Here is a 26683-nt window from a genome sequence, read left to right as displayed (position 1 = left end):
AAATAGAAATATAAAAACCTAACTTAATAAAAAAAAAACTAAATTTCCATCCAAATGGATCATTGTGTTTAACAACCAACCAACCATTCATTCAAAATCTTGATAAACCCGAAAGAAATTATCTGAGCATTAGAAAGTTCAATATTTGTAAATAATAAATAAAATAACAAAATAGTGATGCATTATATTTGTAAAGGGTAGGTAAGTATAATCCTCCTCCTTAAGTTAGAAAGAGAACTTAAAGGCACCTCCTTTGGCATCGCTTGCAGCCTCCCAGAATGTAGGTTTCTTAAGCTGCGCAATTTTCTCCGCTTCTTTAGACATCAATTCGGCAATAGTTCCAGGGAAAGATGTCTCAATTGCGGCCTTAAAGTTGTCATGCAAGTTCACTCGATCTCTTGTCCCAGACACAAGGTTCTTGGCATTAGGCCTCTGGATAAAATCTAAAACGTTCAACAAATTCCTCCTGTACATGAAAAAACAAATATGTATCACAGAATCATCAACTGCCCTCTTCAGTTACTGAATAAACGCAAATAATTTTTGCAGATGAAAAAATTGATTTGAGGAGAGATCACAATCGAAATAATGGAAGTTCATATTGTCAAGATTATCTGAAATTATATAACCAGACTTACAATACCATTTGTCATATCATAACTATTCCTATTGGCCAGAAAACATAATAGTCGATCAAATCTTGATGTGTTCAAAAATATTATTTCAGAAATGTATTACTGTGTGGAATGAGGACTTTGGGTTTGAAAATTTGTCCTACAAATAGTGGTTATATGGTTGATATTTTGAGGGTTGATGTGTTTAGGTGTGGTGAAGCTCACAGTTGTTAATTTTTGTTTGATGACAAAAGATGGGACAGTTCAAAAAGCAGTAAAAGCTATTGAATGTGATACCAATGAGAGGAATAAGGACACTACAAAGTGGTAAAAGAAGGTAGGTCAAAACTTGAGTGGAGAAAACATCGTTTGAGTAGTGATTAAGTTTGCATGGATTATGTGATTTGTAAAGGGAAAAGAAACATAATGTCAAGATCGGAAAGGTAAAGCTTAGAATTATTTTATTTCAGTCCTAAAGTTTGAGTCTAATACCCATGGGATATATGTATGAATTGTGTTAGTTCACAATGGTCGGTTTTGCAGAATTGTTTTCCCACATGTACTCACTTTTTATTGCAGTGAGAATCCTATTCCTTCTATTGTTATGAATCTATAAAACCAAAGACAAATTTGGCCCAGTTTGAAACAAGTTTCGAATCATCATATATTTCTAACTAAGTTATGTTTTCAAAAAGAAATTTTTCCAGATCGACATCAAGATGACATATCTGACAAGGAAAAGAAAAAAAAAATGTTTCCAAATGGATCATTGACATCTATTTTGATTGAAAATAATCAAAACCAATATCTCAACAAATTGGTCCAACAAACGATGATTAATGATTAAAGATATCAAACCTTGTTGCATCTATAAAACAAAGACAAAACAATCTCAAATGCACATAGAGAGAGAGAGAGACTAACGCTATTACCTGCTGACAAAATTCTGTGTAATTGCAATGGAGTCTTCTAAATTGAAAACTAAATGCCACCATCCGTTGGGCACAAATATGACTTCCCCAGCCTTACAAACACACTCAATTGGTCTCTTCTTCCATTGCTTTGTTTCTTCATAGAAGTTCATGAACCACTCAGTAATCGAGACTGGAGAAGCCACTTCAGCCCCATCTGGGCTCGGATGCACCCCAGGAGGAACAACATCTGGTGGGAACAAAACCCATTTTTTCGAGCCTCTGATTACTGCATTCCAAGCAGAAGTCGAATTCGGATCAATGTGGAATGAAGAACCTGATCCTGCTGGTCCAACTATAATCCATCTATAATCTGGTCTCTCATTACCCAAAATGCCAAAAAGGTCTTCTCTAAAGTATTCTGGTATTTCATAACCTGATCCAAGTTCTGGAACTTTTTTTACGAACGATGAATCAAATAGGTATAATGGTCTTTCTTCCTTAGCCTGCTCTGAATACATAAAGAAATCATCAAGTTTCATCTCCACCGGTCCAACTGAAAATTTGACACTGCCACAAGTCTTAACCAGATAATCCTTATCCCATTTTTTAAATGCAACCCAATTGTCCATACAACCCTCCAATAATACAGGTTTGTTTGGTTCCTCAAAATTCTTTACAAAGTCATCAACTGAAATTCCCCTTCTCCTCTGTATGTTATCCCTTTCAAGCCATTCGGGTTTCATTTCAAGGTTTGCGCAAAGCCAACTCTGAAATAGATAATCAGAAAAGAAATCCCTAACTTTTAAGCATGTTGGCACAGATCTGGAGAGTGAAAATGAAGGGCTGAATGTGGCAATAAAAGTCGATTTCCATGACCCATTATAGAGAAACTCGCCGTTATAATTCTCCAATACGAGATTTCTCCATATAGGTTCGTGGTTACAGAAAACGTAGAACGATTTACTAACAGTAGATAAAATCCCCAAATGGGTTCCGCCTAATAAGCCAAGAATGTCGAGTACAAGTTCATCTGTTAACTTTTGGAGATTACCTAGACCTGTATCTCTGCAGTTGCGTAAATTTGGGATGAAATAGAGATTTCCAAGTGGTTGAACGACATGATTGTTGTAATGGCAAGTCTTCAAGCTGAAACCAACTTCTTCTTCTCCTTCTTCTTCTTCTGCAACTTTCGTTGCAAAATTTGACGATTGTTTAGTTTCTGCAACAAAGATTTTCTTACTTTGAGTTGTTGTTGACTTACTTTTACTGTCGTTTCTTCTTCTCTTCCTGTGTCTAGAAGATCTCAACAACAAATTCTTGTATCCAAGCATCATTCAAGCGGCTCTGCTGCCACCAGCCGCCGAAGTAGTGAGGATGGAAAAACCCAGGGATGGGTAAAACAGAGAAATTGAAGTAATAGTATATATTAATTTGATCTTGTGTTTATTCTATTTTTCAACCATTAAATCAATTATTTATAAAACAAATATGAAAATATCTCTTTAGCTTTTTTTTTAATAATTTTAAATTATTAGAATTTAAATAAATTTAGTAAAATAAAATTAAAACAACAATTTAATAATTAAAAAAAACATGAAATTAAGTTTTTTTCTAAAACATAATACCTTAAAAACCCTAAATTAAACAAGCTCTAAAGATTGTTACTTTGAATTTTTAGGTTAGAATTTTATTTGATGGATTGGAATATTTATGTTAGGATTCTGTCTTGTTTGATTTATAAACTTTTTTGAAGTTTGTCTTTTTTTTTTTATATATTTGGTGAAGAAAGTTTTGTTGGTTAAAACTAAATCCTAAACCTTACCCCTAAATCCTAACTAAAATTATTAGAGTATTTAAAAATTAATTTAATGAATGATAATGATAGCATTGTAATCAATTTTCTTAGTTACATAGCTTTCATCATCCTATAAGAACTACTCTAAATATAATACATGGTTAGATATTCACATTCAAAAAATGAAACGAACACATATCTACAAATTTTGATTGTTGTTCATAACAAATATTTTGAATTTTCACATAATCTTTGTTGTCATTTTGTCATTCTTATATAGTAATTTGTCATTCTTATATAGTAAGTTGTCTTCAATATATTTTATTCGATACACTTAAAATAAATACACATTGATATACAACAAAATTTAATTCATTTTCTCAATAAGATTCTATTTTAAAACATATTTATTATTATATGTAATTGTACACGTCTAAAATGGTAATGCAAGGAAATATACTCGAATTATTATTAGCTCCATGTCTTTTTATTTTTCAAATCTCGAGTTGGATGATTGACCAAAATAATACTGGAGTTTATTTCTATAAATTCTAAAATTGATTGACTATCTTAGAGACAAAGTATTGAGCTCATCTCTAAAATCATCGATCTAGACTAGTTCGACTTTTTTTAGAGTCGTCACTTAATTTTTTTATTTGAAAAATTAAAAAAAAATATATATTTTTACAATATTCTTATGTGTTCGATGTTTTTTTTTTGGGGAAAACAGCTTAGTGCCATTTCATTAAAAAAACCCAAAAGAGGGAAAAAAATACAAAAGTTTAAGATCAGATCTAGACAATTTCTAGATTTGACAATGAAACAATAATTGAATTACAGACAATAACAATAATCAATTAGCTCCTACAACGTTTTTACTTTTGTTCTACTTGTGACCTTCTCAAACGAAATATCCCATATATGGCAGAGCTTTCTATTCTCTTCATTCCTTTCGATTCCTCTCCAGGATTGAATGAGTGCATTTCCATCTGAAGTTATATCTCTTCAAATATCTTCAGCGGTTCTACTTCTTCCACTGTGAGTTCTTGAATTTCTTTCTTTCCAGATATTGTAGATTACTGCTCCAAAGTAGCATTTCAACATACTTACATAGAAGGATATTCCTTTTGCTTTATTCTTCATCCACTCTTGGATTTCTTCCCATATTCTTGGAAAGTTGATGATGTTCATGTTTGCAGCATACATTCTCCAGATTTGTATTACAAAAGAGCATTCCCCAAATAAATGGTTTATGCTTTCCTCAACTCCCGAACATAGGACACAGTTGATATCAGGAATGTTTATATATTTTCGAATTCTGTCTTTTGTTGTCAACCTTTTCCTGTATACTAGCCAGAGAATAAATTGGTGACGAGGAATAATCTTTGGAGACCATACCACATTATGCCAATCTACCTCCTGTCCTCTTGTTCTAACAATTTCCCATGCCTTTCCTGTAATAAGCTTCTCATTGCTTTCTGTTTTCCAGCTTATTTTATCATTATTTTCATTGAGTTGCTTCTGCCTCATTAGGTTTAGGATTCTATCACTTTCTGGAATACGCCTCAAAAGTGAATCACATCTACCTTCATATACGTCTCTAAATGAGTACTTGATGTATTCTCTTCTAACTTTGTTTCCTTGCATTTCTTCTTTGAATATAATGGGAATATTATCCAGCCAAGGATCATGCTAGAATAGTACCCCTCTTCCATTTCTAATTGTGGTTTTCACCATTTGAAAGGCATCTTTTCTTGTTTTTAGGATTTTCTTCAATGACCATGCCATTCTTTCGTTGATGCTTAGTGTCCAGATACTCTGATCTTCTTTCATAAATCTTGTATGCACCCATTTGACCCATAGGGAGTCCGCTTTTTGCTCCAACTCCCATAAGCTCTTGATGGTGAGGGCTTTGTTCCATTCAACATAACTTTTTATTCCTAGTCCTCCTTCTTCTATGGGAGTGCAAACATCCTCCCATTTGACTTTTTTTCCTCCTCTGCCTTGTGTTCCCCATATGTAGTCTCTCATGATTCTATCGAGTTCAGCCATTACTTTCTTTGGGATGAGTATCTGTTGTGCCCAGTAGCCAATAATTTCAAAAATGACTCTTTTAACGAGCTCGATTCTACCTGCATAAGACAGTTTTTTCGTAGCCCAACCCAAAACAGAATTTCTAACCTTTTCTACCAGTTGTCTAAAGTGATTGTATCGGAGTTGTTTTGATGACAGGGGTACTCCAAGGTATTTCACTGGTAGTTCACCTTCCTTGATTCCCATAATATTGAAAATGTTTTCTTTCCTTTCTTCATTAACCCCTCCATAGAAAGCCTGACTTTTGTCCTCATTGATGTATAGACCTGTAATACTCGAAAAGATTGTTAGAGCTTCTTTGATTATACTAACAGATTCAACATCCGCATAAGCCACAAAAAACAGATCATCTGCAAAACATATATGGGTTATTGCTTCTTCTTTGCAGTACGGGTGAAATTTGAAATGATGACTTCTCAGAAGCATTTCACTACAACAAAAAAGACTTTTGGCGACGCTTATATGCCAACGCATATTAAGCGTGGGTAAAAACTAAAAGATAAAAATCTTTTGCCAACCTTTGTACCTATACAACCACCTTTATTTTTTAATATATATTTATAAACTTTCATAATAACCTTATAATTTAACTATTCTAAATTTTTATATTTTTATGTTTTACTTTTAAACTTTAAAAATATTTTATTTCATTATTTTAATTTTTTTTTAAATTAAAATTGACTTAAAATTTTATTAACCATAAAATTTTATTATTATTTTTTATATAACATATTTTTTTAATTTTTATAGTATTATTAATTTTTTTTATTAAAATCGATTTTTTATTTAATAATTATTTAAATTTAATTAAATAAAAAGTAAAAAATAATATAAACTAAAAATAAAATAATTAAACATTATATATATTTAAAAATAAAAATTAACTTATATATTTTTTAAAATTAAGAATTATTCTATACGTAGAAAAGCCCAAATTCAATCCCAAATTCATTTTTGTTATTTTTTAACCTAATCAGTTCTTTCTTCACAGCAGCCCGTTCGTCTTCTCTGCAGCAGCCAATTCGTGAGTAGTCTCTCCATTCATCTCATCTCTATTTCTATGTATGTAAAATATTCATCTCAATCAAATTCTACAATTCTAGATTTGTGTTATCTGTGTTCCGATTCATCTCGAGTATGCTCATTGCCTCATTCTTCATCGCCTTCAAGCCAAACGCAAACGAGACACTTCAACTGCTCCAATCCATGTTCGACGTGCTTCCACACGATATCACAGTCGAATGAAACGGTCGAGATTGCGTCTTCATCCGTAAGAATTGTTCCTGTTCTCCGTTATTAAATAATTATTTGACGAATATGACGTTTACAATTAGGGAAAATAGAGTATCTCTTCACGATATTAAGATCGATGCATACAAGGGTTTAGCTTTTCTTCCTAATTATACTAGGGCGGCTAGAGCTGGATCAATTGTTTCGTTAAATCTGTTTTGTGGATGTTCGAGTGAGTTGCGGAACTACCCGATGGGTTACGTGATGGGAGAGAGTGATAGTATTGAATCTTTAGCAATTAGATTTGGGGTTAGTATTGAATCTGTTAATGAAATTGTTAATTCTGATTTCTGATAATGTTACTGTTGAATCTCTTTACTATATTCCTTTAAATTCAGGTACGTATCAATATCATCATCCTTTTTTATTTCTTAATCTATTATCAATATCATCATCCTTTTTGATTTCTTAATCTATTATTGCTTGATTGAAACAGAGTTTAATGTTTTTAACCTTTTTTTTGTTCAAATGTTTGCAGTTCCTGGCGAGCCATCATATCCTGCAGAGAGAGTTGTTCCTCCAACTCCTGCTTCTGCTCTAGCACCGCCTGTTGATGATGGTGCCTGGTAACATGGATTGGAGCAGTTGAATTAGTCAAATGAAGATAAGAGTAAGATGCTGATAATCTCAAGTAGAATAAAAATATCTGGATATATTCTGAGCAGATTGTCCCATAGTAGGAGAGAAAAGAGACAGAGAAGGAGAAACCACATAGTACCTTTATGAATGCTTTCCAGCTAATAGCATTATCATATGACCTTGATTTGTGTGGACTTTTTGAACAGGTGACACTCAAGATAGATATACGGTTTAGTTACCAATTAATTCTTAACCTGCATGATAAAGCTAATACATCCCCTTTTTTCACAATTTAGAATAATGAAAAGCAGAAGATAACAATTTGATCTAAACATACAAAGACTGATCCAACGCCGCCGTCCGTGGCGCATTGTTGAGATTCTACAGCAGTGCGAAGGCGAAGTCGTCCGGCACCTCCTTCGGCATCCCGACAAAGAAACCTATATCTCCTCGAGTTTTTAGGTTAACGATCTGAATCTTCACGATTAAGCTTTAGTTCGAACTTACTTATCGACTTGATGAACTAATTTATATGATAATTTATTGAACAGATCTCCTGTTGAGATGAGTAGTATCTCCATCGCATCGATGCTTCCTTTTCGAGGTAGAAACATTGTCAATCCTCAAAGTTCAAGGCTAGTTTCGAGGTAGAAACATTGTTATTCATGTTCTAAGATTTTGTGTTTGGGGATTACAGGCAGAAAAGTATGCATTTGAGGAGACAAAAAAATGCAGAAGATGAGGTTTGATTACTAACTAGTTTTTGCAGTTATCTCAATAATCTTTTATAGTTATCTTCTTTGTACTGTGGGGTGCCTTAAAAGAGAAGTTAAAATTAGAAGGGTGAACTTAGGATAAAGAAACCCATGCTTATTGTTTTAAATGTCTTTTAAGAGCCATATTTCATCAGTGATTCCTGTAAAACTTAATTTGTCAACATTTTTAAGAAGATTTTGTATATTCCTTTAACATTGTATTTAGATTATGTATTGTTTAAAGGTATTTAGGGACCCAATCATGTTATTTCCTTTTAAACTTGTACCTGCATAACTCTAGTTGTTTGATTTCTTAACTCGGTCACACATTTCAAGCTAAAATAATCATTGTAAGTTGAACTTATGGTTCTGTAATATGCAGTCTGGGAAACTTATTATTGAAGATGATGATGAAAAGGATGACGATGATGAGGATGATGATGACAAAGATGAAGATGACGTTGAAGATAAATTGTACAGATTGATTCAAATTCCGGTCTCTATTGTTCAAATACACATTTGTTTAAGACTGAGCTCTCTAGGGTTCTATATGAAATCAATATTGATGTTAATTAGCTTTCATGCTATCATATTCTGTGAACTGTGTTTGAGAGATGTCAGACATTCAAAAGAAATGATTTCCTCACAAAATTTAAATAATACTTAATTAACTAATTTGTTTTTCAAGTACATGTAATGAAGAAGATTATGTTTGACTAAATGTGACAACATTTTGAGAAGATGGCAGGTCAAGTTGATGCAACTAGCAGATTAAAGCAAAGCAGAAGCGAGAAAAAGAGCAGGAAGGCAATGCTTAAGCTTGGAATGAAGTTCATTCCTGGTGTCAGCAGAGTTACTGTGAAGAAGAGCAAAAAAACAGATTTGGAGTTCTAAACTGCAACCCATCATCCAAAGAGTTCTTTCTGTTCATTTTTTTGGATCATGTGGGTAAAGAGATTATGTAAAAAGGTTAGTTTCTATTCTATTCTAAGCTGTTCAGATCATTGGTCAGATGTGTAATATAACATTCTCATATAGATATATGCCTGTCATGGGGTTGCTGTTTCTTCATTTATTAACTGATGAGGTTAGCTTGTTTTTATTTATAATCAGGTGGATTCCCATTTTTTCTAATATATTGATAATTAAGCTTTAGTGTTGTGCAGCTCTTGAAATAGAAGATAATACTACTAAAGAGAAGAGAGGAGGCTGAAAGTGAAAGCAATCATAAAAATCTGTAATTTTTCTTCTTATTATTATTATTAATTTTTGAATAATAATAATAATAAGAGAGAAGGAGAAGAAGAAGTTGTTGTCTGTTTCCTGATTCTTGAATGGATCTGGTTCGTTGGTTAAGTAGTGAGCAATGGTGACTGGAAAATGGTATAAGAAGAGGAGCTGTGTTTAATGGGAGAAATCAGGTCTGGAAATCCCTTTTTTTTATTATTCATTATTTATCATTCATTATTAAATGGCATCAATTGGTTTGTTCATCAATGGGTCAGATTTTATTTATGCTGAAATGGCAGAAATGCCCATTTCTGACATCTATTAGTATTATTTTGATGGCTAATCAAATAGGGTCACAAGTATGATTAATGGAGCGAGGTTAATAGAGTAAATTAACGGGGAGTTAGAATAATGAATGTGGTTGCTGTTAACAGGGTTGAAGGTTGACTTTGGTATAGTGTATTCATTTATGAGCATTATAATAGTCCTTTCTATTTTTTTATGACAGGAAAGAAAAACATTGGCAACTTTTCTGGCTATGTGTGGTTGACTTGTTTTTAAATAAGAGCAAGACCTTCCGGTTTCCGTCTATGGATTGTTTCTTGAAAGATGCAAGAGCTTCCGGTTCCCTCAACCTCTCCAACCGTTCACTAAGGTGATTCATCTCTCTTTACAGTTCATGATTCCTCAAGCTTTATCTCATTTTCTTCACTTGTAATCCTAATTAAGCGACTAATCGGATGGACTATCTTAGCGTGTATTTGTTGGTTCTATTGTCTAGACTGTAGTTTGTTTGTTTGTTCATATACTGTTAATGTCTAGACTGTAGCTTGTATTCTTCTATGCATGATCACTGGTGATCTAAACTGTTTATGTTTTTAAAGTCAGATGCATTTGTCTATTTTTTTGAGATTTTTTGGAAAGAGATGTGTATTCTTCCATCTGCAGAAGGAAATAATCTTCTGCTTTAAGTACTTACAACTTATGCTTACCTTCTTACTATATCCTTACAACACTTAGTATGCCTAAGAGAAATCATTCGTTGTTAAAGATATGTTCCTAGATGAGAAATTTGTTAAATATGTTTTTTATGTCTTAGTTGTTCTTATTTTGTATCAGTGAAGTGCCAAATGAAGTATACAAAAGCATGGATGCTATTGGAGGCAGTGAGAAATGGTGGGAAGTAATAATCGCATTCCTTCATTTTTAACATTCTGAATCAGCTAAGATAAATTGACATAAGATGTTACTAAAGAAAGTTAATGTTTGTAGACCGTGGAGCTACAGAAGCTTATTTTAGCGCATAATAACATTGAATCGTTGAGGGAAGATCTCAGAAACTTGCCTTTATTGTCTGTACTTAATGTTAGACACAACAAGCTATCCCTCCTGCCGGCTGCCATAGGCGAGTATGTATTGTTCATTTCTTTCTAGTAACTGGTTTCTTTAGATTAAATTTGTATTTGTTCTTTTTTGAGGTCTTGTATTTTAATTGTCCCTCTTTTTGCTTAATCATTTTGTGCTTTGGAAATGGCATCGTCCAATTGATGATCTGTATCATTGTTTCACAGGCTTCACATGCTAAAATCATTAGATGTTTCATTTAACATGATATCCAGCATACCTGAAGAAATTGGATCGGCAACTGCTTTGGTCAAGTAGGCTCTTTACCTTGACTTTTTCTTCATTTGTTAAGAGGTGTAGTTGGCAACTCCATGGGTGCATATTTTTTTTCCTGATTATTTGAGGTTGGACACATGATACTCCAATTGCTTTACCTGGATAAGATTATATTTTCATTGTACAATGAACAATCATATGATTCATTTTCTTAAAAATTTAATGATTTATCCATCTTTGTGTCAATACTGTTAGGATATTAGCTTCGAATAAAATATGGACAGTGAGTTCAGTATATACGTATAACGAGAAAAAATATTAGTTATGCATCTATATAGACAGGTGCATCTTGTTTGCATGAATTTTAATTTTGTGGTTTGTAGGTTTAAATGCTCAAATAATCAACGAAAAGATCTTCCAGGCTCCATAGGACGTTGTTCAGATTTGTCAGAGTTCAAGGTAAGACTGCAATGGATTTTTACATTACAAGGCTTATTTAAAACAAATGCAAAGATTAAACCTAGCTTTTCGAAACTCTAAGAGTTTCTGGGTTTTTTCATTTCGGAATCATAGTTTCCACTTTTAGTTCTAGTTAGATATCTATAATTAATTCACATCGATATACTTTTTATTTTATTTCTTATCTTAAAAATAATATCCATTTACGTAATTGCAGTGGAGGCCGAAGAGAAGATCAAGTAGATGAAAATCATCCATTCCAATTTTTTATTTCATTTTTGTTGTTCAAAACTACTTTGTTTGTTTGAGATTTTTGTGACTATGATATGATTTTATTAAATAATTTTATAAGATAATTTTGTTGGGAGAATTTATGTTAATTTTGTTATAATTAAAATTTTTGTATGAAATTATTTAATTTAAAAATAAAAATGTTCAGGTAAAATTGTAAAAAAAAAATCAATATTATAAATATAAAAGAATTGTTAAAAATTAAACATACTTTTAGCAACGCTTAAATTAAGTTTACCGACGCTTAATTTAGCGTTGTTATAACTTACGCCCACCCTGCTTCTGGCAACGCAAGAATAAGTGTCGGTAATATTTTTGGCGACGCTTTTAAGGGTTGGCAGAAGTCTTTTTAAGCGTCGCCGTAAGCCTATTTTGTTGTAGTGTTTTTAAAATGCAGTCAAGAATTTCCATTATTAAGACGAATAAGTAAGGAGATATAGGGTCTCCTTGCCTTACTCCCCTTTCACCCTTGAAAAAGCCTCCATGAATACCATTCACGCTCACAACAAAGTGAGGAGTGGAAACACATTGCATAATCCAATCAATGAAAATAATTGGAAAACCTGCAGCAAGGAGGAATTCGTGGATTGATCCTCATCTGATCGAGTCAAAAGCTTTTTTAATGTCAATTTTGAAAGCCACACGTGGCGATATGTTTTTCTTTCCATATCCATTCAATAAGCTCTGCATGAGTAGAATGTTATGGGAAATAGAGCGTTTGGGAATAAATGCTGATTGCCCTAATCCTACAAGTTTATCAATAACTGTTTTCAAACGTTGCGAAATAATTTTTGAAATAATTTTATAAATAACATTGCAACATGAAATAGGACGAAAGTCCTGAATTTTTTCCGGATTTGAATTCTTAGGAATCAAATTCAACACTGTGACGTTCCATTGCTTCAACATTTTCCTATTTTGGAAGAATTCCAAAATCCCTTCGCTTACATCTTTACCCACTATTTCCCAGTTTTCTTTGAAGAAGTTCGCGTTGAAACCATCTGGCCCTGGGCTTTTATCCCCTTTCATCGAAAACACAGCTTTTCTAACTTCTTCCATACTAACTATTGTAATCAATTTGTTACCACTTTCTTCACTGATTTTCCTTTGCACAATCTGTTGAAGCAATCTTCGGTTGTCCTCTATTATTGTGCTAGTTTCTATTCCAATCAGCTCTTTGTAGAAACTTATTGCTTCCTCATGAACTGCTTTTTGTCCCTGTAAAACATCTCCATTTGAGTTTGTGAGCCTTAGGACTTGATTTCTGAAATTCCTTGATGAACATTTTTTATAGAAGAAAGAAGTATTCTTGTCTCCTAATGAAAGCCAATTTTCTCTTGATTTTTGCTTATCAAAACTTTCCTCTTTAGAACAGAGGTCTCTGAATCGCGTAAGAGCCTCTTTTTCCTCTTCCCTGTTATAAAGTAGATTTGGGGCTCTTAGTGCCTTGATGTGTTCGATGTTTGGTTATATGTAAGAAAAAATATCGACATTATGCTCACACGTTCGTTAAAAATAACATTTTAGCCTTTAAAAAAATATATGACAATATTTTACGCATTAATGAATGAAACTTTCATCCTAACCACGTGTGTCTACATCATCACCTATATCTAACCTAAATTCTAGGCTACCATGCCCTTCTATCCATAAGCATGCATTTAGGTTATCCATTTGTAAGGTATAAAATAGGCAGCCAAAGAGAGATCAAATACATTTATATCGTAGGCAGGGAAAAACATGTATATGACACAAGCATAAAGTAGCTAAAACCTATAATAAATTCAAACATTAAGGTCACTAAACCAAATGATCAGATTTTATTATTCAAGGATCACTCAAATATTTTTTTAATAATTTCTAGAGCCATGAATGACAAGTTATAGACAGAACAAGTGGCCACAAGTTATTTTCTATTTTTTTTGAATTTTTATAAATGATGTTGAGCATTTTAAAATTTAATTGGATTAAGAAAATGAAACCCAAAGCAAACATGTCCCTAATTTAGGGCTACAAATGAGCCGAGTCGAGCTCAAACCAGCTTGAGCTTGAGTTTGACTCAATTAAGGATTTATTAGTTCGGCTCAAACTCGAGCTCGAACGAATTTATAAATTTGAGTTCGAGCTCGACTTGACTATTTACCTATAAGCTAGACTTGGTTCGAAAAGTTTGACTAAAATTAAAATTTCAAACTCGAGCTCGAATTCGAGTTCAAACTCAAACCAAAATTTATTTTCTAAACGAAAATATCAAACTTCCATATATATTCAACGAAAGAAATGGTTAAGTAACTTGAGTATTAATTTTCGAATGAAATAATATGAAAAAAATAAATAGCTGAAGGTAGAAGAGTGTTTGTAAATAAGGGATAGAAATTGTGAAGATGAGAGAATGCTTATGTATAAGTAAGAAAAATTATAAAAATAGTAGATTATTTTTTTAAATAAGTGAGATAAATTATAAAAAAAAATACAATTAAAAATATATAATACTATTAGAATATATTATTATTATAATATAATATATTTAGTATATATATATATATATATATATATATTTGAATATAATATATTTGATGACGAATGAGGGAATTAAAATTTTTAATTTTAAATTTTTGAGCCATATCATATTATAATGTGGACACATATGAACTACGAACATGAATAGAGTAAATAAAAAATATTTGTTTTAGATTTTAAATTTTAATATTAAAATAAATGAAAAAATATACTATATAGTATGAGGCTCGAAAATGCTCGACAAACCATCGAACAAATGTTATATGAGCTCGAGCTCGACTTGAATATTAAATGAGTCGGCTCGAGTTCGGCTCGAATTTGGTCAAAGTTAAACTCAAGTTGAGCTTTGATCGAGCCGCTCGCGAGCGGCTCACGAGTACTCTACTCATTTGCAACAACCCTACCCTAATCTAGTGGCGGTCAAGGGATCCACGAACCGCTGGATGAGATCAACCCGCCCATCCGCTCAGGTCAACTAAGGTCAAAATGGATAATAGGTAGGAACAAGGCTTTTAAAATCTCGAGTTGACTCTTAAAATCTTACGATTTTACGATTTTACATTAGGTTAACGAGTCTAGTTCTAAGTAAACTCTTAAATAGGTAAACTCTTACGATTTTAAATTTACGATAATAAAATTTTACGAGTTTACGGGTTTATAAATAATTTCGATTTTACGATTCTATACGATTTTACGTTTAAAAAAATAAATTTATATTTAAAAATTTAAAAATAAAATTATTTTTTATTTAAATTAATTAATTAATAAAATTAAATTTTAAGTATAATTTTTTAGTATTATTATTTATTTATAATTATTTTATAATTAATTTTATATTTAAATATATAAAATTTTAAAATTAGTTAGGTATAAAATACTTAATTATATATATATATATATATAATAATAATAATAATATATATATCTATTATTTTTTTAAAATTAAACTCTTACGATTTTATGTAAATTTTAGATTTTACGAGTTTACAACTAGTTAACGATTTTACGTAAATTCTCGATTTTGACAGCCTTAAATAGGAGGTCATACGCTAATTTAATCTATTATTTAACACTTCCTCCTGCACGCACGACATTGTCTAAAAAAAATGGTACTCTCAAAAATATAATATATATTTAAAAATATATATATTGTTATTTGATTATTTATTTTTAATCTCAAAACTATATAAAAATAGATAAAAAAAAACAAAATATATAAATATTATAAATTAATAAAATATATAAATATTACAAATCAATAGGTAAAAAGAGAAATAGACAAAAGATAGAGAAATATATATATTTTGAATTATATTTATTCAATTCTTAATAATAGGAGTTACAAATTTATCCTTCAATACATATTCAAACTAGCATGAACCCATCATCATTTTCACCCAATTTCTTTCTTAAGAGAAAGAGAGAAAAAAATTGTAGACAAGATTCGTTGGCGATCCGGCAATTTCTGACAATTACCCTTTTATCTATATTAAACAAATTATCATACTTGTTTCTTCACCATCCCCATCCCGTCTTAAATCAATCTCTTTCGACGGGAGAATCTTAATTTATTTATCTCCACAATGGAGAACACCAATCCTTTTACTACATGGAGAAATCTGGGTTTGGTTCTGTGATTTTTTTTATACCAATTTTGAATCAGAAAAAAGATGCCTCGAAAGCTCGTATTTCGACAGACGTCGTCGGTCAATAAGACACAACAGCCACTTCTAGTCGGGTCAGAATACTCCCCAAAATATGCCGTAGCTAATATCAGCGGTAAAAGCTCTCGTTTCGCTGAGGTTGCCGGAGGAACCGCGGCGGAATGCGCAGCGGTTTGTTGTTGTTGCCCATGTGGTTTGGTTGATATTCTATTCCTTGCCATGTATAGGGTACCAGCTGGGCTATGCCGTAAGGCTCTTCGAAGGAAGAGAAGACGTTGGCTTATAAAACGAGGGATACTTCCTCATCGGAGACGACGATGTGAGTGCGGGTGCGATGATACAGAGCTTCAAATCCACCCGTTTTCTGGAGAAATCTCTGAGGAATCTTCGTCGACGGTGACTGATAATGTGATGTCTGCTCAGTCGGATAAAGATGTTGTTGAATTGGAGAAGGAAATGTGGGAGCATTTTTATAGTGGAGGTTTTTGGAGAAGTCTATCTCGGAGGAGTACTTCTTCTGCTCCGGCAGAAACTGGAAAATAAAAAAATTTCAAATAATCCCAGTGATAAAATAAATTTGTATATATAAAGAAAATATTACTTTTATTCTACACAGACTAACACACAAACAAATATATTATGTTAATTTATGTTTTGTATGTGTGTATTGTTTTGATGTGTCATCATTTTGATGTATTTTAATTTATTTTATGTTTATGGGTTTTATGTACAGATCATTATAGATGTTTTTTGTTTTGTTTTGGATGTCATTAACTTGTCTTGTTGACAAGGTATTGTTAAGCTGATTTAAAAGAGTTATATAAGAATGAAAAATCTTTGATTGTATTGTTTCTATTTGATAAGCATATGCACTTTTTTTATTTTGTTTCTCAATATTGGAGTCCAATATACTTTTGATTTGTTGCAGCATCATTCAAACTAGTTCCACTACATTCACGGCTAACTATTTATTTGTTTTAGTGATTATTTTTCTAAATTAAAATTTATATTCTATATTAAATTTGTACCATTTCTAACTTATCTGTCAATTAATCCTTTCAAGATTCAAATATATAATTCATTTATTTGTTTGAGTTAATAGTTTTTTTTTTGTCTTTTATATATAAATTTAGTAACTTTTAAAACAGTCGGTACATTAATCGAGCAAAATTCGGTCGGTAGTAGTCGGTTACGAGAAACGTGACCGGAGTCACAATCATCAGCATGTCTGACACGTTTGGCACATCGAGGAAATTGTCTAGGGTTATAAGTTGTGAAATCAAGAAACATCGATTAGGGTTTGAACAAGGTCGGGAAAAATGGTTGCGAATTCTGGTCGCGAAGTCTTTGCCTGCGATCGATTGAGGTTGGTCGCGGTTCGGTTCCTGGTCTGTTGCACAGGGTATTTATGTATTCTGTATTACTCTATTATGTATATGCTATATTTGTAACATAATTATGTCTTCTACAATAATAGGAAGAAAGAAAAACATAATACGAAGGAAGTTCAAGAATTTGATCTGGAGGTACAAAGGATGTTGATGAACCAAAAATCAGTAGAAAAGCCAAGAAAAATGTATAGGAAACTATACAGGAAAGCAATAAAGGTAAAGAACTAGTTAATGTTCAAAGTTCTGGTGAAGCATGAAAACATGGAAAAAATTAGGGAATATGGAGGGTTGGGTATAACAAAAGAATAAATCTATTCGGACTTAAAAATCAAATCACAAAGTTACTGATGCATGCAAAGAAATGAGAGATTGTGATCAAAAAAGATAAAATCCAGCAAACCAACATCCAATTGAATGTACACTACCTTCGGAATAGGAATTTGTTAGGAATTTTAAGTTGAATAATACTTTCCTATTGAAATCAATTGATCTGATTAATTTCACAAGTCAACCAAATCATACTAGCAGATCAACAAAGTAATAAAGAACACCAGATTTACGTGGAAAACCCTCTCAACACGGAGGGTAAAAAACCACGGGGCAAAACCAACAGATTTCACTAATCAGTAAGAAACCGATACAATTGTTCTTCTCAACTTTAAACCTAAAGTTGAGGTATACATATAGAGAAACTAATTTCATTCAAACCCAAACAAATCTAGGTTTGAGAAAACATGAAATTCCCTTTACAAATAAGAGAGAAATGAACCTGAGGGTAATCAAGACAAAGAAGGTGATACTCTGTTCTCCTTCTCTTCTTCTTCCTCTATATCTTCTTCTCTTATTCTTCCTCTGTATTTTCTTCACTCTGTTTCTCTTGATCTCTTCACAGAACTCTCACTGAAAATTGTGGTAGAGAGAGAAACAAAATTAGGGTTTATTTGGTTTTTATATTGCCTAATTGGGCTGAACCCATAAGGCCCAACAATATCCCCCTCTAGCCCACGGAGAGAGGCACACCGATCTTCAAGTCATCACTTGGTATTCACGCCGAAAAGCCGACAACAAAGCTCAAACTTGTCTTTTGGAACTATCTTCGTAAACATGTCTGATGGATTCTTATCAGTGTGAATTTTCTTCAGCTTCATCTGCTGACTTTCTATTGCATCTCTTAACCAATGAAATCTCACATTAATATGCTTAGTTCTGGAATGATATGTAGCATTCTTGCTCAAATCTATAGCACTCTGGCTATCACAGAAAACAACTGCATCTTCTTGTTGCATACCAAGCTCCAAGAGAAATCTAATCAACCACAATAGCTCTTTACCAGCTTCAGTGGCTGCAATGTATTCTGCTTCTGTGGTTGACAAAGCCACACATTTCTGCAATTTGGATTGCCATGACACGGCTCCCCCTGCAAAAGTAAACACATAACCTGAAGTGGATTTTCTGTGATCCAGATCTCCAGCCATATCAGAATTAGTGTAACCTTCTAGCACATGTTCACCATTTCTAAAACTCAAACACAAATTGGAAGTGCCTCTTAGATATCTAAGAATCCATTTCACTACTTCCCAATGTTGTTTTCCTGGATTAGAAAGGAATCTGCTTACCACACCGACTGCATAAGCTATATCTGGCCTAGTGCAAACCATTGGATACATCAAACTCCCTACAGTTGAGGATTATGGCACACTTGACATTTCATCCTTTTCTTTTTCTGTTGATGGACACAACTTCTTGCTCAATTTCAAATGGCTAGGAAGTGGACAACTTACTTTCTTTGCTCCTTGCATGTTGAATCTTTCAAGCACCCTTTCAATGTACTTCTCTTGTGACATCCAAAGTCTCTTAGCCTTTCTGTCACGAGTAATCTTCATGCCCAATATCTGGCGTGCTTGACCCATGTCTTTCATTTCAAATGTCTTGGACATCTCTTTCTTCAACATAGCTATAAACAGAGCATCCTATCCTGTAATCAATATATCATCAACATAAAGTAAAAGGATTACAAATTTTCCATTAGGAAATCTTTTGAAGAAAACACATGGATCTGCCTTGGTTTCTGGTACCCATGACTCATCATAAAGGAGTCAAATTTCTTGTACCATTGTCTCGGGGCTTGTTTCAAACCATATAGACTCTTCTTCAATTTGCAAACCATGTTCTCTTTTTCTTTCACTTCAAATCCCTCTGGTTGCACCATATAGATCTCTTCTTCAAGGTTACCATGAAGGAATGCAGTTTTTACATCAAGTTGTTCAAGTTCAAGATCTAGGCCAGATACTAGACCTAACACTGCACGAATGGAAGTCATCTTTACCACTGGTGAGAAAATTTCCTCAAAGTCGATGCCTTGTTTCTGTCCAAAACCCTTTACAACCAGTCGGGCTTTGTACTTCATAAGTTCTCCATTTTCATCTCTCTTTAGCTTGAACACCCATTTATTTCTCAAGGTCTTTCTGCCCTTAGGAAGCTCCACAAGCTCATATGTGTCATTTTCTTGCAATGACTTCATCTCGTCTTTCATTGTATCCTGCCACTTAACTTTGTCTTTATGAGCTTGTGCCTCCTGAAAACTTTCTGGCTCTCCTTCTTCTGTCAACAGGATATACTCTTAAGAAGGGTATCTTTTAGAAGGTTTGTGCTCTCTTTCTAATCTTCTTACTTGGGGCTCTTCTGGCTCCACTTGATGATGTTGCTCCATTTTGGATTTCCAAATTTGCCAGTTATTGTTTGTCAGCCTGATCATAGTGCTACTGCCTTCCATCTGAACCTGAGAAAAACACTCTTCAATAGAAAGTAAACCTAACAGCTCTGATACCACTTGTTAGGAATTTCAAGTTGAATAATACTTTCCTATTGAAATCAATTGATCTGATTAATTTCACAAGTCAACCAAATCATACTAGCAGATCAGCAAAGTAATAAAGAACATCAGATTTACGTGGAAAACCCTCTCAACACGGAGGGTAAAAAACCACGGGGCAAAACCAACAGATTTCACTAATTAGTAAGAAACCGATATAATTGTTCTTCTCAACTTTAAACCTAAAGTTGAGGTATACATACAGAGAAACTAATTTCATTCAAACCCAAACAAATCTAGGTTTGAGAAAACATGAAATTCCCTTTACAAATAAGAGAGAAATGAACCTGAGGGTAATCAAGACAAAGAAGGTGATACTCTGTTCTCCTTCTCTTCTTCTTCCTCTATATCTTCTTCTCTTCTTCTTCCTTTATATTTTCTTCACTCTGTTTCTCTTGATCTCTTCACAGAACTCTCACTGGAAATTGTGGTAGAGAAAAAAACAAAATTATGGTTTATTTGGTTTTTATATTGCCTAATTGGGTTGGGTATAACAAAAGAATAAATCTATTCGGACTTAAAAATTAAATCATAAAGTTACTAATGCATGCAAAGAAATGAGAGATTGTGATCAAAAAAGATAAAATCCAGCAAACCAACATCCAATTGAATGTACACTACCTTCGGAATAGGAATTTACTGAAGAAGGAATAATATGAAAAAGATAATTAACTGGTTTGTGAAAATAATGAGAGAGCTGATGAAGTCCCCAATCAAAGACCTATACTATCAAAATCAATTCCAACTGAAAGGTAAATAAAGAATGAAAAAAGAAAAGATCACGCATACTATTGGGATCGGTGTTAACAATAGAGATTGGGGTTTGACTATTATGAACAGCTTACGATAAACGATTCGATAATAATCATGTGAGGGATTAGTATATGTTTCTATTCTTCGCAAATCTTCACAAACTCTTGAAACAGATTCAAGTGCGGAACTGTTTGTTGGATTTAAAGCTTTAGACAAATGAATGCAAATGTCAGAAAGTAAAGAACACAAGGAGTTTTATGGATGTTCGGAGATAAAACTCCTACGTCACCCTTCTTCCACAACCGGAAGGATATCCACTAAGACTTAGATTCAGATACAACTCACTGAACTAGTTAACTCTCTGTTGAATAGAACAACCTCTGTTCAACTTACAACACTGAGGTTACTCACAAAAAAGACAGTATGCAATTACAATATGATCACAGCTAAGCAGTGAGAGATTTTTCTTTTGCTTAAAAGACTTTCTTGAAGCGAATGTGTGAAGCAAAAAGTCAATAGGTGTCACGGGCAGTTTGAAAAACCTATGTTCAAAAAAGTTTTGTTCGACCTTTTTCCTTTGGCTTCTATATATGGTTAAAGTGCACTAACGATCGAATATTCTTTGTCGACACGTGGTATGTGTCCGTTGGACGGCCTCCTATAGTATGAGAGTACAACAGACTCTGAGTATTTGGATCGTGATTGTACCGAACAGGTAGTGCGTCGAATATCCTCTAATCTTGTCTTGTATTGGGAATGCAATTGAGAGATATCCGCGTACGTGGCAATTATTCAATTGATAGAATCAGCTAGCTTGTTAGATTGCTGAAGACAGGACAGTTGAGTGAACGTGGTTAGACGGATGCTTCCTTCAGACGGCTGATAAAGCAAGACATCAGACGTTCTTCTTTAGACAACATCTAAATGAGTTAGACAACCTTGTCTAACTACGCTTCCCTTTAGATTGCGTCTAAAGGATTTAGACATCCTCATCTTAACTATGTTTCCCTTTAGACTGCGTCTAAAGGAGATAGACGTCCTCGTCTAACTACAATTCCCTTTAGACTGCGTTTAAAGGAGTTAGACGACCTCGTCTAACTACGCTTCCCTTTACATCGCGTCTAAATGAGTTAGACGTCCTTGTCTAACCACGCTTCCCTTTAGACCGCGTCTAAAGGAATTATATGACCTCGTCTAACTACGCTTCCCTTTAAACTGCGTCTAAAGGAGTTAGACGTCCTCGGCTAACTACGCTTCCCTTTAAACTGCGTCTAAAGGAGTTAAACGTCCTTGTTTAACTACGCTTCTCTTTAGACTGCGTCTAAAGAAGTTAGATGTCCTTGTCTAACTACGCTTCCCTTTAGACTGCGTTTAAAGGAGTTAGACATCCTCGTCTAACTACGATTCCCTTTAGACCGCGTCTAAAGGAGTTAGACGTCCTCGTCTAACTACGCTTCCCTTTAGACCGTGTCTAAAGGAGTTAGACGTCCTCGTCTAACTACGCTTCCCTTTAGATCGCGTCTAAAGGAGTTAGACGTCCTCGTCTAACTATGCTTCCCTTTAGATCGCGTCTAAAGGAGTTAGACGTACTCGTCTAACTACGTTTCCGTTTAGACCGCATCTAAAGGAGTTAGATGATCTCGTCTAACTACGCTTCCCTTTAAACAACGTCTAAAAGAGTTAGACGTCCTCATCTAACTACGTAAGCCGTCTATGATTGCCTGCTTCAGAGTGCGTCTAAAGTAGCAAAGTCTTTTAGATTTGTGCATACACAAAACAAGTAGACAACTTAGTCTTATTCAAACTACATCATCAAAATTACCTTTCCCAATTTGGGTTACTTATCATTAAACAAGGAAGTACTTTTACTTTATTTTTAATTTTTTTAATTGAATTTGTATGATGACTTGACCATGGTTTTGGTTTTTTCTTCAGCCTATCATATAAGATTGATGTATCTTCTGTTAGTTTTTATAGTACAGAGCCACATAATTGAGGCTGCCTAAAAATCTTTGTAACTGTGTTTTATCAGTGATTATATTCGGGAATTTTTCCGCAAATTCTATATTTCTATTAATAGAAATAATGTTTCTCTTTTCAATGATATGACCTAAAAACCTTATTCTTGTTTTGAAAAGATCCATTTTTGGTTTAAAAATTACTAATACATTCTGAGTTATTATTCTTTTAAACATATTTAAATGTTTAAAGTGAGTTTCAATTGTTTTTGAATAGACAAGTATATCATCAATGTAAACAATTATAAATGTGCTATAAGAATTGAAGATATTATTCATAATTTTTAAAAATTCGGATGGAGCATTTTTTAATCCAAATGACATCACATTCCATTCATAATGTCCTATAGGGACATTGAATGTTGTTTTATATCTATCAGATTTTTCAATCTGAATTTGCCAATATCCCGATTTCAAGTCAAACTTTGAGAATATTAAACTATCATATAGTCTATCTAATAGATCATTTTTATTAGGAATTGGATGTCTAATCCATTTTAATACATTGTTGAGGGGTTTATAGTTGATTACTAACCTTGGTACGCCTCTTTCGATTTCTAAATTTTTATTTACATAGAAAGCCGTACATGACCAGGTGATTGTGATGGACTTATTAACCCCTTCTGTAATAGAATGTCTATCTCCTTTTTGTATAATTCTAGATATTCTGAATTCATTTAGCAAGGTCTTGCCTTTGTAGGAATATTCTTTTCATTAAAAGATTCCTCATAGGGTAGTGAAACTATATGTTTCTTTCTATCCCAGAATGCATTAGGATGTTCATTACAAATATCTATTGAAAGTTGGTCTCTTAGTAGAGCCATTTTTTCTTGTAATTTGAGATTTTCTAGTTGTTCATCTATTGTTATAAGACTTATTTCTTATTTTAGAAAATATATTTGATCTTGTTTTGCTTTGATATTATCATATATACTATGTAACATTTTAGTAAGTGGCTCCACAATAAATTCTAGAAAAATATCATGTTTATGAAAAGTTTCTGTAATACCTTTATTATCAATCACCTTAATTGGGTAAATGATGTTTAAAAATGGGGTTCCAAGTATGACATGATTTGATATATCTTTAGCAAGTATAAAACTTTGAGGAATGCACTTATTATCAGTGCATATGTAGGCTTTTGGAAGCTTATATTGGATTTGGATTTTATCTCCACCTGCATGCCACAGGGTATGGCTCGTTTTATGAAAATACCTAGTGGGAATTAGTCCTTCTTGAATAACATTTAAATTTGCTCCGCTATCAACAAGAGTAGTAAATGACCTTGTATAATGATTATCTATTAGGAGATATATTCTTATGTGCTAATTTTAGGATTTAACCATTTCTATTGTGGATAAAAAAAATTCTAAGAAGATATTTTCTTCAATTTCTGTTTTGTTGTCATTAGATTGATTATTTTCGTGCGGTTTATCCCCAAGCTTAGTTATTCTTGATTCTTGTATAATATTCTTCCTTTTCAATATCTTAATTTCTTCTTTTAAATTATTAATTTCTTTGTAAAGATTTTTGAGAGTTGTATTCTCCTCTTTGTTTTGACTTTGTGCATAAGTTGGTTCATTACTTCACTCATAGTATAAGATTTATTATAATTTAATCTCTTATCCTCTGCTTCTTCTTCTTTAGAGGATGAAGTTTCTTCTTCAGAATTGAACTGATCTATGACCTGCATTCTTAATTCTGGGTCTCTAATGGCTTTTAATAATTCAAAAGCATTATTTGAGGTTAAACATTAACTTTCATATCTGAGATATGAGATATGATTTTATATAATTCTGATTTGTCAATATTTTGATTTTGATCTAGGTTATTTGTTTTTTTTAGGACAATTTAATCCTGATAGACAAGGCTCACATTCAGCGTCTTCTGAGCTTAATTCAAAAATGTTTTCATTATTTAGATCATCTATTTCAGAATTACTACTTATTGAATATAAATCAAGTTCTTCAGATTCTGAGTTTTGTAAAGTTTGGATTATTAATCTTTTTGTGTCTTCTGGGATTTCAAGATTATTAATTTTTTTCTTTACCCAACAGTATTTTGATGCGTGTCCAAATTTTCCACAGTTGTGGCATTACATATTATTTTTGAAATTTTTTGACTTGATTTTATATTTTTCTTCCCTCCTCTTATTTTTCATGTCTGAGTATTTTTTGGATGTTTTTCTATATTTATGAAACTTATTATATTTTACCCTTCTCTCCTTTCTAGATGTTGGGTTATCTATACCAAATTGTTGGCAGAATTGACCTAATTTTTGTCTTTCGCTTTGACTTTGTCTTTTAATTTGTTGGTTTAGCCTTATTTTATTACATAAGGCTACCCCTTCTTGTATACAAGTATCTATTAATACACCATATGTATAGGTTTCATATGGTATCATTGAATGACTCTTGTTGAGATTCCTTCTAACTCTTTCAGCAAACAGGCTAGGAAGGCCGTCAATAAATTTTAATTTCCAATGTACATTATTGCATTCTGGGAGTTCCATAACTCTACTTAGAAAGGTATCTTTATACCATCTAAAATCTGAAAGCGTTTTACACCTTAGATTTTGTAATAATATTCTAATTGTATCACTATTATCACTGAACCTTCCCGTGAAGTGTTCAATAATATTTATCGCTAGTGTATAAACCGCATGTTCAGTTAGACTATTTTTTTTCTTGTTTTACAGTGTTAAGAATAGAATCTATATCATCTTGGGAAAAATAATTATCCCACCAACCCTTTAATTGGTCAGTAAACCCAGCAACAATCATTATTACTATTGTTTTATCAGTATTTTTACTATTTTTACAAACTGTTGAGTACATCAACATTCTATGTACTATATTATAAATTTGTTTGTTTGAATATCCATCAATATTCTATTCATATATTTTGTTTCCTGAATAACTAATATCAATTGTATTTGTGTATTCTTCATGTAAAACATCCATTGGTGTTGGTCTGTTATAGTAAAATTTACTTTATATAGGTTTATCAACCCATTTATTAATTTTATTAATCTGGTCTTTGTTTTCATTCCACTGGAATTCTTTGTCTAAGGTTTTGATACTTAGTTTGCTAAAATTTTCTTCAAGAATTTTTTCAAATTCTTGCATTGGCCTTAGTTTGAAGTCAGATATTATCAGAGGTGGTTGGAAGCTTGGTGAAGCTTCTTTTTCTTTTGGAATTATTTTTAATGCACCTGGTTTAATTTCATTTATTGATTTTATTAATTTTTCAATTTTGTTTTCTATGAATTGTAATTATTCTCCTAGAATATTTAGGAACAGACTTGTGTAATTTTGTTGTTCAAATATATTATTAATATGTTTGCAAGTTATTGGGAGTGTATCATTTTCAACTAATGTTCTTTATGGCGTGAAATTTATTATTTTTCCACCTTTTTCAATATGGAAGGGTTGTTGAGGTGGATATGTTCCTAGATAGGTTTTCCCTATTTCTAACCTTAAATTTCTTTCAATTACAGATATATAATTTTTTACATAAATGCTTATGAACCATGAGGTGAAAGGGATTAAAACATTTTTTTCTTTGCAGAATTTATAAAATTCTTTTTCAAATTGTTTTATTTCTGAAATGCAAAAATTTTCAAAAAACCATTTTCTGAATTGGGTATAACCTGGATTTTTAAATTCATTGGAAATTATTTTTCTAGCTGGAGAACCGGTATTGAAATCTATTTTGGGTGTACTATTCATCTAAATAGAAAAGTCCATTTCCGACATTGTCGGTTCTATTCCATTTAGGGTTTGTGTATTATTTTCCATAACAATATTTTGTCTATTAATATA

General features: G+C 32.5%; 3 protein-coding genes and 2 long non-coding RNA genes across 5 annotated transcripts; 4 read left to right on the top strand and 1 right to left on the bottom strand.

Annotated features, from left to right (window-relative positions):
* Positions 1-2902, bottom strand: LOC124942419 (F-box protein At5g06550). Its single transcript, XM_047482924.1, has 2 exons — positions 1547-2902; positions 1-466 (listed from the first exon to the last, which is right to left on the bottom strand). Exons 1-2 carry the CDS (start codon positions 2860-2862, stop codon positions 226-228), a joined length of 1557 nt encoding a protein of 518 aa, XP_047338880.1. The 5' UTR covers positions 2863-2902; the 3' UTR covers positions 1-225.
* A 3794-nt stretch (positions 2903-6696) lies between these two features.
* Positions 6697-8935, top strand: LOC124943573 (lysM domain receptor-like kinase 3). Its single transcript, XM_047484066.1, has 3 exons — positions 6697-6956; positions 8424-8537; positions 8783-8935. The coding sequence occupies exons 1-3, from the start codon at positions 6735-6737 to the stop codon at positions 8933-8935; spliced, it is 489 nt and encodes a 162-aa protein (XP_047340022.1). The 5' UTR covers positions 6697-6734.
* Positions 8936-9259: 324 nt separating this feature from the next.
* LOC124942730 lies at positions 9260-10454 on the top strand. Its single transcript, XR_007099739.1, has 4 exons — positions 9260-9278; positions 9399-9462; positions 9623-9926; positions 10391-10454. It is a non-coding gene; the product is annotated as an uncharacterized LOC124942730 (long non-coding RNA).
* Positions 10455-10528: 74 nt separating this feature from the next.
* LOC124941195 lies at positions 10529-11297 on the top strand. Its single transcript, XR_007099611.1, has 3 exons — positions 10529-10680; positions 10843-10929; positions 11275-11297. It is a non-coding gene; the product is annotated as an uncharacterized LOC124941195 (long non-coding RNA).
* A 4534-nt stretch (positions 11298-15831) lies between these two features.
* Positions 15832-16368, top strand: LOC124943572. The gene has a single exon (XM_047484065.1). It carries the CDS (start codon positions 15832-15834, stop codon positions 16366-16368), a length of 537 nt encoding a protein of 178 aa, XP_047340021.1.
* The last annotated feature ends 10315 nt before the right edge of the window (positions 16369-26683 follow it).

Source organism: Impatiens glandulifera, chromosome 6, assembly GCF_907164915.1.
Source record: "Impatiens glandulifera chromosome 6, dImpGla2.1, whole genome shotgun sequence".
Lineage (NCBI taxonomy): Eukaryota > Viridiplantae > Streptophyta > Magnoliopsida > Ericales > Balsaminaceae > Impatiens > Impatiens glandulifera.
This window is presented reverse-complemented; position numbering and strand designations above follow the sequence as displayed.